This window comes from Molothrus aeneus, unplaced genomic scaffold (genome assembly GCF_037042795.1).
Source record: "Molothrus aeneus isolate 106 unplaced genomic scaffold, BPBGC_Maene_1.0 scaffold_71, whole genome shotgun sequence".
Taxonomy (NCBI): Eukaryota; Metazoa; Chordata; class Aves; order Passeriformes; family Icteridae; genus Molothrus; species Molothrus aeneus.
The window spans coordinates 437,761-449,780 of record NW_027099223.1 but is presented as its reverse complement, the minus strand read 5'-3'; the positions used below and the strand labels follow the sequence as shown (position 1 = coordinate 449,780).

Genomic DNA, 12,020 nt, shown 5'->3' with positions numbered 1-12,020 from the left:
TCTGGTTTGAAGACCACTGCATGAGAAAATACAATATGTGGAGTATAAATATTGTGTTCACAATTATTATTAACTGAAAGCAATGTTCACTTCATTCTTTATTAGCATTCCTATGTTCTATTTACATTATGGTATCGCTCAGAATTCCCTTTGGGACAATAAATTCCCTTTATTCTGGATCTCTCCACAAATCCAGGAATGTCTTTGCTCTGATGCAGAATAATGCTCCTGTGGCTATTATGCTGTACTGGGCATTATCAAATCTGCATTAAAGCTCAATGCTGACTGTGAAAACCCTAGCAAGCCATTTAACTTCTCCTGAGGAACGGGTTCCCCAGGGAAGCAGTCACAGCACCAAACCTGCCCGAGTGCAGGAAGCATTTGGACAACCTGAGATACATTCTCAAGTGAATTTGGGGGTGTCCTGCCATTGAGCCCCAGGCAGTTTGAGAATCTGAGAAATCAGCCTTTCACTCTGGGAGCTGCTCACCTCCAACAGATCTGAACAAGCAGCATGCTGGAATGGGTAATGGCACAGAAAATTAAAAGCAAGCACACTTTGTGAGCCATATTAAATATTCATCCTTGGAAAGGAGGGGGGTGCGTGCTCTCTTGAGCTGACAGAACAACAGAGCTCATCAATTACAAGTTCATCCTAAAGTTCATCCCTGTTTGTGCAGACTCTTGGACATCCACCAGGTGTGATGCAGCTGTTTCTCAGGCCTTGCAGGACTCTGCATGCCATGTACCTTTGAATCAATGAACTCTGCATGAACCGAGAATATCACAGAAAAATCCTGATTCTTGCAGGTTTTCAGACAAACAAGAATTAAAAAGAAACAGTCTGCTGATCATGTCCCTCACAACATTTAAACTGCAGCAATATTTTAGGAATTGACTGGATATACTCCCAAAATTTTCAACATTACATTGCCAATATCTATTCAATTTGTTTGTCTGCGACTGCATCACCTGGAATATACAATATGAGCCACTTACATAGCATAGAGCACTCTTCTGTTTCGGATTTGACTTGCTGCTTATTGATCAATACACTTGTTCTCCTTTATGAAGTCAAAAAACCCACATTAATTTCCTTCACGCTTGTGCCAAACTCCATGTTCTTACTGCTCACCCCCTAACACACAGAGATTTGTAGCAAGCACAGAACTATCAAACCAACCACTAGCTAACAGCACATTAAATTGAAAAGAAGACATTTATGTTACTGTAATTCCATGCACCTAGAAATAGCACAAACCCGTTCTCTATTCCCAAAATGCAGCACTGCAGAGGATGACTACCAAAACGTGAAGATTAAAGCTTTGTTCTTGGTCTAAGTGGCTGCTCACAGCTCTGCAATACCAGAGGCTTTATTTGCCACAGCAATGCAGCATCACCACGGAGGACAGAACTGCGAAAGGAAAGCAGGCTCTAATGGAGGACTCGGAAATCAGTAGCCTGGACAGAGTCATTGCTCTCTCAGTCACTGCATTTCAGTAAGTGGGCTACTCTTACTCCTGCCTTACAGATGTCCTAACGTGGACTGACTTTAGAAGCTTGAGTAAACATAAAATCTATTTCATAGCTGTTGTAGTGCATTTTTATACTTTGTAATACTTTGAAGTAGTTTTGTTTTGTATTCCCATATTTTTCCCAAATGGTTTATCCCAGACTGTACCCCCCTCCTTCTACCTGTGTTATCCCTTTCCCGGGATGAGATCATCCCCAAACCCCCACCCTGCCTCTCTGTCAATCACTCAGCCTCCCATCCCCTCCATGCAGAAGTTTCGGTCCAAGTCGTCGAGTGATGAGCCAGAGGCCAGGGGTCAGCCCCCCAAGCCTTGCCCCATACGCTGTCCTGTATGTCTGGATCCCCCAGCATCCATCCCTTAGGGTCACTTAATGGTTGGTAAGATGTTATCTACTGTCGGTTTCCACCTCCCTTTAAATGTGACCTTGACACATCTCCCGGGGCTCTCGGCAGGAGGCCCCTGAGGTGCAGGAGCTCCTTTGGGACTCCTAATAAAACCTTGGATTAACCCCTGCTAAGAGTCGGCCCTTTATCTTCTACTGCTGTCTCTGGTGTCTCTTGTGCTGCATAGGGGCCCAGCCCAGGTGCCCTCAGCACCCTCGGGGCACACACAGAGAGTGTCTCCCCCCAGCCCAGGTGCCCTCAGCGCCCGCGGGGCACACACAGAGAGTGTCTCCCCCCAGCCCAGGTGCCCTCAGCACCCTCAGGGCAAAGAGAGTGTCTCCCCCCAGCCCAGGTGCCCTCAGCACCCTCAGGGCAAAGAGAGTGTCTCCCTGCCAGCCCAGGTGCCCTCAGTACCCTCGGGGCACACACAGAGAGTGTCTCCCCCCAGCCAAGGTGCCCTCAGCACCCTCAGGGCAAAGAGAGTGTCTCCCTGCTGTCGGCTGTGTTGGGGCTGCTCCCCCCGGTGTCTGCCGACTCGGGACTGGCCCAGGGTTCCTGAGAGGCTCGCAGAGAAACAGAGACAACTTAGGAGCTCCAGACATCTTGTGTCCATCTACAAATCCCATCTAGAGTCCAACTACACCCTGTCGGGTTCGGCTGTCTGTCTCTGCCCCGACACGGGTAGTGTGGTTCTTGGGTGGCACGCGTTTTAAAGGACGAGTCTGGACTCTTCAGCTTTTCGGTCTTCGGGTTGTTTATTATTTCTTATCTACAAAATTTTCTGTCTGCCCAACAGAGGTCTGATCTGCAAGCAGTCACAGGCACTCTCTGACCACCCACGGGGCGGTCATGTCTTTTTATACTAATATCTACGTACACAATATTTACCTTTATTTCCCAATGCTTTTCACCCATGTTGGCAAGTGCACCTTCACCATAAACCAATCCCCAAATGCCAACATCACCACAGGAGATGGAGGACAAGAAGAAGGAAGAAGAAGGACAAGACACGCCCTGATCCCTCCATCTTGTCTCCATAACCCCCCTGTACCTAAAAAACCTTAAAATCTATATTTCACCCTCTAAATGTGTCTATTTTACACCTTTTACTCTAAAGTGATTCTCTTGTCCTCAAACTCTTGTTATTTCTGTGGATGGATCAAAATCAAGCCACCAGACACTTTTGGCAACATTCCAGGATTTTCGAGACCCCCCAAGGGTTCTCCTGGCATCTCTGAACATCAGGAATGATGTGCTGAGATCCCACAACACCCCACATTACAAACTCCCAGGGACTTCTCCTACTGCACCAGGCTATGCGGCAGGGCAGAGCAGCTCCGGCACAAATGTGTGTGCTGACACCCGTGACACGGGACAGGACGTGACAGACAGGGGGGACACAACAGGGACAGAAAGCTCCTGGCAAGGAAAGTGGCTGCAAGGACTGAGAGAATGCAAAAGGAGATGACCGAGGTGAGACAGATGGCAAACTGATGAGGCTCAGAGAACCCTGGAGGAAGATGCTGGCTGAAGGATTTATTCCAAGAACTGCAAAGATGGATACCCAGGAATCCTACGGTCAGAATCCTCTCCCTAACCTCGCATTCTTACAAAGCCTAATCCGTTGAAATGGAGCATTGAGGAGCACGGCTGTCCGTGCAGCTCAGAACAAGACCTGAAAAGCCACCTGACTGGATGCTTCCAAAGCGAGATGCAATTCTGATGCCTGTCGGAGCTCCCGAGTCAAAAGTTCCATGGCATCGGTGCCAGGGCAAGGAACGCTGAGAGTACAGATGCTAAGACTGGTGCCAAGGTTTCTGACAGGGCCCTCAAAGGGCTATGATAAAAGACATGAGATATCCAACAACACATAATACACAAAAGACAAGGGACACAATACACACCGGGACTGCTCTGCCCTGCTCACCTCAGCACTGGGATCAAAAGTGAGATTTTGCTTTTATGGGGCCTAAGGGGCCACTTCATGGACACTCCTCACCTCCAAACCTACTCACACCGCCAAAGAGGACTCAAACCCCCCCCCCTCCCAGTAATTCCCAAACCAGCACCCTGCTTTCATCCCCCCTGGGGGTCGTGGCCCTCTACTTCTCTCTCAGACATCTGGGGATGCCGGTCTCAGGTGCAAAGAAAGGAAACCTCGTCAGCTGGGAAGGTCCTGCTGGCACCGGGCTGGTGTCTCTTAGACAGCTATATCAAAGGAAACCAAACATCAATGCCAGATCGTGGCACCACATCGGCCAAAACTCCACAAGCCTGCTACTCACCCTTCTCCTAAGAAGGCCCGGCTCCTCGGGCCGCACGCTCCGGCTGCGCTCGGAGGCCGAGGCCGTCGTCGTGGGGTACGCCTGGGTTAAGAGGACAGGAGGGGACGTGGCATTGCTGAAAACTGAGTGGACCCTCGCTCCTCCTCCCTACTTCCCTGACTCACCACAACTCCTCAGCACTTGCCGGAGGCCACCTGGATGGCACCTTTAAATAGAAAAGTTCAGGGCTTCATCACCAAGTCCTGTAATGCATCCACAGGGCTCACATTTGCAGGAAAGTCGGAGCATCGGCCGGTTGGTGATGGGGGCTTGGCATACTCCGAGTGGATTGCCTAAAGCGCACAAATGAGAATGGAAGCTTAGAGCTGCACCAGAAATTGAGACCTGAGCAATAACAACTACTTCTCTCCACTGCTCACCTTGACTGCTGGCATCCACATTTGCTTCCTAAAAAGAAAGACAAAGAACAGTGCTGTAACAGAGGCATCTTCTGCTGCAGAGACAAACGGGGCCTCACCTGCGTGGGGGAAACCTCTCACCCGGGATGGGGCCCTCTGGCACACATTTAATCCATCTGAATCTGAAAAAAAGGTTAGGACAAGACTCAAACTGTTGCAGGATAACTTAGGAGCTCCAGACATCTTGTGTCCATCTACAAATCCCATCTAGAGTCCAACTACAGCTCACATTACAAACTCCCAGGGACTTCCCCTATTGCACCAGGCTATGCGGCAGGGCAGAGCAGCTCCGGCACAAATGTGTGTGCTGACACCCGTGACACGGGACAGGACGTGACAGACAGGGGGGACACAACAGGGACAGAAAGCTCCTGGCAAGGAAAGTGGCTGCAAGGACTGAGAGAATGCAAAAGGAGATGACCGAGGTGAGACAGATGGCAAACTGATGAGGCTCAGAGAACCCTGGAGGAAGATGCTGGCTGAAGGATTTATTCCAAGAACTGCAAAGATGGATACCCAGGAATCCTACGGTCAGAATCCTCTCCCTAACCTCGCATTCTTACAAAGCCTAATCCGTTGAAATGGAGCATTGAGGAGCACGGCTGTCCGTGCAGCTCAGAACAAGACCTGAAAAGCCACCTGACTGGATGCTTCCAAAGAGAGATGCAATTCTGATGCCTGTCGGAGCTCCCGAGTCAAAAGGTCAATGGCCTGGGTACCAGGCCAAGGAATGCAGAGATTACAGATGCTAACAATGATGCCAGGGTTTCTGCTAGGCTCCTCAAAGGCCTAAGGTAAAGGACATGACACATCCAACCACACAGAACACACAATAGACAAATGACACAATACACACCGGGACTGCTCTGCCCTGCGCACCTCAGCACTGTGATTAAAAGTGAGACTTTGCTTTTATTTCCCCCCCAAGCCTAAGGGGCCACTTCGTGGACACCCCCGTCTCCAAAGCGGACTCAGAAACCCCTCCCAGTGGGTCCCTGCACTGCGCCCTGGTTTCATCCCCTCTGTGGGTCGTAGCCCTCTACTTATCTCTCAGGCATCTGGGGATGCCGGTCTGTGTCAGGTGCAAGGGAAGGCTGCCTCGACAGCTGGGAAGGTCCTGCTGGCACTGTTGTTAAACAACTTCCTGTTGTTTCTTGGTCCGCTCCAATAAAGAAAACGAAATATCAATGCATAACCTCAGCAGCACATTGGCCAAAACCCAACAATTCTGCCACTCACTCTTTTCCCAAGAATGCCCGGCTCCTGGGGCCACACGCTTCAGCCGCACTCGGAGGCTGACGCCATCGTCGTGGGTACGCCTGGGCTAAGAGGAGACGAGGTGATGTGGCGCTGCTGAAACCTGAGCGGAGCCTCGCTCCTCCTCCCTACTTCCCTGACTCACCGCAACTCCTCGGCCATTGCTGAAGGCTGCCCTGGTGACACCTTTAAACAGAAAAGGCAGAGGCTTCATCGCCGAGTCCCGTGATACTTCCCCAGGGCTCGGGAGAGCGGCAAACCCGGCGCATCGGCCGGTTGGTGACTGGGGCTCGGCGTACTCCGAGTGGATTGCCTAAAGCACAGAAACAGGAACAGATGCTTAGAGCTGCACCGGAAAGTGAGACTTGAGCAATAACAACTGCTTCTGTACGCTACTCAATGTTCACCTTGCCCACCTCACCGTGACTGCTGATGTCCAGCTTTACTTCCTAAAAAGAAAAAGAACAGAGCTGTAACAGAGTCACACTTTACACTCCCCCTGCAGAGACAAACGGTGACTGACCTGCTCGGGGGAACCTCCTCACTCGGGATGGGTGGATGGATTTTGCCCTGGATTTTATCCTGCTGCGTCTGAAAGAAAGCGAGGACAAACGTCAAAGGGCTGCAGGATATCTTCACAGCTCCAAACATCTTCTGTCTATCTAGGAATATCATCTAGAGTCCGGCGACACCCCACAAACTGCCTGTCCCTGAGCCTTGTCCTATTGCAGCAGCCTCTGCGGCAGGGCAGAGCAGCTCCGGCACAAACATGTGCAGACACCCGTGACACAGAACGTGACAAACAGGGGGACGTTAAACACGACACATGATGCTTGTGGTGAGGGCCTCGAGGGGAAAAGGCAAAAGGGACCCCAAAGACACAGTAGGTAACACGGTACACCGGACAACACGACGTGGACCGGAACTGCTCTGCCCTGCCCGCCTGCACGCTGCCATCAAATGTGGAGTCTCTCCCTTGAGCTGTCCTAAGAGACCCCTTGGAAAAGATTGCTTTTCCCTCTGTTAATTTTTCAATCTGTCCCAGGAACTCGCAACCCGCTGCTCTCCCATCTCCAGGCCGTGACCCAGACTAATCTTTTGGATGATCGGCGATGTGAATCCACGTTGCACCTGAAATGAGTCTGCCTCGGAGGGCCCCGTGATCGCCTGTTAGCCTCTCGGTCAGCTACAATAAAGAAAACCAAAACCAACGTATGAGTTCAGAGTTATGTGGGCCAAATCCCAGCAAGTCAGCTACTTGCCCTCTCCTGAGTGTGCCTGGCTCCTTCAGGCTCCACCTTCATCCTGATTCCAAGGCTGTGGGCATTATTATTAGTGACACCTGGGTTAGAGAAAAGCAAAGTTAAATGGCATTCCTGTGAGTGCACTGGATGACCTTGTGTGAGGAAGACATGGGAATGCCTCTGCTATGCTTCTGAAAAGCCTTGTGTGGGAGGCCCTAAATAAACACCCTTTCTCACCCTGCTGCCTGCAAGGAAATGTACGTACATACACACTCTTACAAATGTACCTACGGTTTTGGGGTTTTTTTTCTTCTGAAGCTCCAAGAATGATTTCCCATCTTGAGTCATTCAGAAGAAAGGGCCCCTGTGACTCAGGTCAGAAGGGCGCCTGCGTTTTTGATCACGACAGCTTTTGGGTTTACCCTGTGAGCAGGAGCAGCCAGAGCTGAGGCTCAGCAGAGGCTGACCCCGGCCAGCCCCTTCCTCCCTTCCCTGTGTCACAATGACTTCCAGGCAGAAGGGTGCAAAGCAGGTTTGTGTCTTTTCTCTTCAGTGCCAATAGGTAAAAGATGTAGGCTTTGAAATAACTAATGACCCTCTCTTTGAACTCTCCCAAGGACAGTTTTAAAGAAAAGACAGAAGATTGCTGCTAAATCCATATGGGATAAGGACGAGAGCAGCAAGGAGGGCAGGTGCGTCCCCCGCCCCCCGAGGGTGCACCCAGAGCCCCGGGCAGGGACGGAGTCACTGACTGCTCTCTGGGGACGAGACCCTCCCTGCAGGTGACACTGGCTTGTCCTCTCCCTGTGGCACAGGGACCTCCAGGCTCTATGACCAGCCTCATTTTGTCAGCATCCAGGTGCTGTGCTAGAGCCAGAGGTGTCAAGGCTTTCCAGAACCATAGGATCCTCGCGGTTGGAAAAGCCTTCTAAGGACATCGAGCCCAGCTGCTGCCCCAGCACTGCCAAGCTGCCCCCCCAAATCAGGTCCCTAAACACCACATCTTGACATCCTTGACATGTCTCCAGGCACGGGGACTTCTCTGGGCAGCCTGCTCCTATGCCTGACCACCCTTTCAGTGAAGAAATTGTCCCTCCAATCCAATCTAAGCCTTCCCTGCTGCAAGTCGAGGCCATTTCCTTTTGCCGTGTCACTTCTTACCTGGGAGATCTTGGTACTTCAACCTTACCTGCTCCTTCCCTAGGCGGTCTCTGGCTTGGCTGGATGAGAGGAGAAACACTCCCACCTCAGGAATGGCAGCTCAGGAGGTCCCACACCAAGGCCAGGGGGAGCAGCCGTCCTCGCCAGAGCTCACACATCCCTTCTCAGAGATTGGCTCTGCTTTTCCTCCCAGGCAGATCTCTGCTGAGTGCTTCACAATTGCCTGTTTGGAGGAGGGGGGGAAAAGAGGTTAGCCAAGTTTTTTATCCAGACTTAGCTGGTGGCTTTGCCTCCTCCTGACTTCCTTCTGCTACAAAAACAGCTGCCTTTGGACTTCTAGGGGCAACTTGCACGTCATGCCTGAAAAGGAACTACAGCTGGCAGGCACCAGGCCAGCTCTGCTTCTCCTTTAAGTTGTTCCCAAATCTGCTGGAAGAACTGAAGGCTACTTTGGCCTTCCATTGCTCTGCTTGTCCCGAGAAAGAGCTTTGAGAGTTGTTACCCCTCCAGAAAGGAAGGGCCTTTCTGTCTCACACGCTCGGTGACACAAGGCTACGCCAAGCTGCAGCAGCCTCTGCTCCAGGTGGGAAGGGCTTCCTTCCTCCTCTGGCACCTGGCTGGCACAGGGCATGCTCTATGGAAGCACGTCCCTGCCCACGGCAGCAGCAGCCTTGGAATGAGGTGATCTTTAGAGCCCCTTGCAACCTGAATTATTCCACGATTCTGTGAACTGAAAAAAGCGGGGAAAGAAATCTGTAAAGGTCACTAAATGCATCAAAGCCCATCCCCATGGATCCAATCCTCAGCAGCCCATCCGGCCAACGTCAGAGCTCTCTGCCCACCGAGGACACGGCAAGCAGCAGGGACCTTTCTCCCACTCTCCAGAACGGAGAAGTGGGAAGCCAGAGGGAAGTTTACAGACACCGGAAGGCGGCGGCACGGGACGGGGCGGGCGGTCTTACCTTGCAAAGCTGGCGGCAGAAAGGGCGGGCAGCGCCGCCGCCACGCCGGGATTTTCCGGCCCGCCCTCGCTTCCAGCACCTGGAGAGGGGCGTGCGTGGGCTCGGGGGGGTGCAGCCCCGTTCCGACGGCGCTCGCCCGCCCCCGCTCGCTGCTCCCGGCCCGCGGAGCGCTGCGACCGCGCCTCCGCCGCCCGCCGAAAGCGGCCCCGCCGGGCCACCCCCCGCCCGGCCATTCTTCTCAGCCATCGTGTCCCTTCTGAACTCCTGAACGTCTTTCACCCCTCCCGGCCATTTACCGAGCCCGCCCCGCCCGCCGCTCGCTCCCGCCCCTCGCCCTTGCCTCGCTCGGCAGCCGCGTCGTTGCCCCGTGCCAGCGGCGAGGGGCAGGGCTCTGGCTCGGGGGGCTGCAGTACCGCTCTCTGGCCACAGGGCGGCAGACTCCCGGGTCCGCGATTTTCCCGCGCTTTTGGCCGCCATTTTGAGAAGGTCAATGAAGCTCCGCGACATTGGCGACGCGCCGCTCCCATGATGGCAGCCGAGAAAGGACCCCCCCCCCCCCCCACCTCGGCCGAGAGAGGCGATTATGCAGATGCCGGTCAGAAAACCGCCAAAACACGCCCGCCCGCGGCGCCGCTGACCCCACAGCCCGTGCCGGGTACACCTGAAACGCAAGAGAAAATCCCGCCGGGACCGTGCCGGCGTCGGTGTTCCGTGCAGGCAGTCTGGATACACACACCGCGGTCCTCCGGCTGCCCGCCCTTTTGGCCGCCATTTTGAGACGGTCAAACAAAGTCCGCCACGCCCAAGAGGGCTGCCTGGCGGCGGTGGGCTGCAGTACCGCGCTCTGCCCACAAGGCGGCAGCACCGCCGCCCACCCCAGCCGGGGGCGCCGCGCGCCTTGGGGCTGCGGGCAGCCAAGGCGGCAAAAAAGAACAGGGGCGATTCCCCCCCGCAAAAAACTCCTCTAAAAATAAATGCCAAAAACCTGCCTCTTACCAAACAAGAACCAAATAAGCCCCCTTTCTTTCAAACCTTCTTGAAATAAATTTTATAGTTCTAGTTTTCCTAGTTCTATTCACACGTATAGTTATACCGGACATTGATGTGTTACATCATTTACACAATCTATTATGCCTATTCCTATTATCTGTATTTATTCATATTTTGTGGTTTTATCAATATCATTATATATTGATTGTATATTTCTATACTTCGATTTAGGTTTCTATCATACTTTTATTATTCCAAAAAAAAAAATCTAATCTCTAACCAAACAAATACCAAAAAACCCTTCTTTTAAACTATATTGAAATAGTTTTATATTTATAGCTTGCATAATTATATTCACTTTTATAGTCACAGTTTATACTGATGCATTCTCTTCATAATTACATATCACATATATATTATTCACATCATAGAGATAAATTATTATTTTTATTATGTACCATATCTACTGCTACAAATTATTTTTTCTAATGTTTTCAATTTTTATATCAAGCTTGATGTATTCATGAGATATTTTTACAATTAGATTTCTACCTTTCTATCATTTGTATTTGTAGTTTTTATAATAAAACCCCTGCTTTTGCCAAATAAAAAACAAAACCATCCTTTCTTTTAAACTACTTTTAATAATATTGTTGTATTTATATTTACCATATCTCTAATGTTTTAGATATTATATCATAGTGATGTACTATAACTATTTTATAGCTACTTCCTATAATATATAAGAAGATATAGACAGTATCACTTGTATTATGTGTTGTATGGATTTATGTCACTTTAGATTTACAATCCTTTAATAATTTTATATATATATCTGCATAGATTCGCAATACATTTCTATATTTAAAATTTCCTTTGAGCTGTGTTTATATTTATCATCTCTATTGATATATCTATAAACATACACAATGCTCTATTAAAAAATACAATATCTTATTGGAATATATCAAGACTTATGTTACCTGTTAAATTTTAAATATAGACTGAATAGATCAAAATAAAAGTTTATTCCCATTTCTACACATCTACTTGTTTTGTTTAAAGATAGCTATCCTTAGAATTTTACATTTAAAATCCAATTCCTAAATACAAGGACAAAACAAACAGCATCGAATTCCCACCAATGTCTTCCAAAACCATCAAGATACCTCCACCAGCCAAACAACTGCCAGCGAAAAAAACACACAACACTCTTTTCACTGACAGTTCTCATCACATCAGAAAAATGGAACCAAACGAAAAGAAAACCCTGGAGAAACACACGCAGCAAATCACAAAAGCCTCTAAAAAAACCCAAACCAACTCGCTCAACTCCAATCAGTGCCACTGACCCTGAACGCTATTTTAAAAACTAACCAAAATTCTACTCCAATCAGTGCCACTGACCCTGAACGTTATTTTAAAAACTAACCAAAATTCTACATCTACACTAACTCAAAGAATAAGCAATACTCTGTCAAAAGAACTTTAGAAAGCGAACTAATGAACGAAATAGAAAAAAAACCCAAAAAATCTCAACCACTAAAAAATAAGAAAATAACTACACAACTAAAAAAAAAAAAAAAAAAAACCTACTTAAAAAGACCCACCATATAAATACCCACGTTCCCAAAAATAAAACTGATCAACAACCACCAAATACGTCGAAGGACAACAAAAAACGAAAAGAAAAAAAAGAAAGAAAAAAGCCAAAAGAAAATACATTTGTAAAACAAAAGTCCCCC

At 49.5% G+C, this 12,020-nt stretch overlaps 1 protein-coding gene and 1 long non-coding RNA gene across 2 annotated transcripts in view; both read right to left on the bottom strand.

Annotated features, from left to right (window-relative positions):
- The window catches only part of LOC136571149 (polypeptide N-acetylgalactosaminyltransferase 18-like), a 79,915-nt gene extending 72,693 nt beyond the window's left edge, over positions 1-7,222 (bottom strand). The window contains exons 1-4 of the mRNA XM_066571508.1: positions 7,181-7,222; positions 6,326-6,367; positions 6,064-6,231; positions 5,901-5,985 (exon numbers count right to left, since the gene is read on the bottom strand). Coding sequence (XP_066427605.1) covers positions 5,901-5,985; positions 6,064-6,231; positions 6,326-6,367; positions 7,181-7,222 — 337 coding nt within the window. The remainder of the gene's footprint in view (positions 1-5,900; positions 5,986-6,063; positions 6,232-6,325; positions 6,368-7,180) is intronic.
- On the bottom strand, positions 2,655-4,315 carry LOC136571152 (uncharacterized). Its single transcript, XR_010785651.1, has 2 exons — positions 4,204-4,315; positions 2,655-4,126 (listed from the first exon to the last, which is right to left on the bottom strand). It is a non-coding gene; the product is annotated as an uncharacterized lncRNA (long non-coding RNA).
- Positions 7,223-12,020: the final 4,798 nt, after the last annotated feature.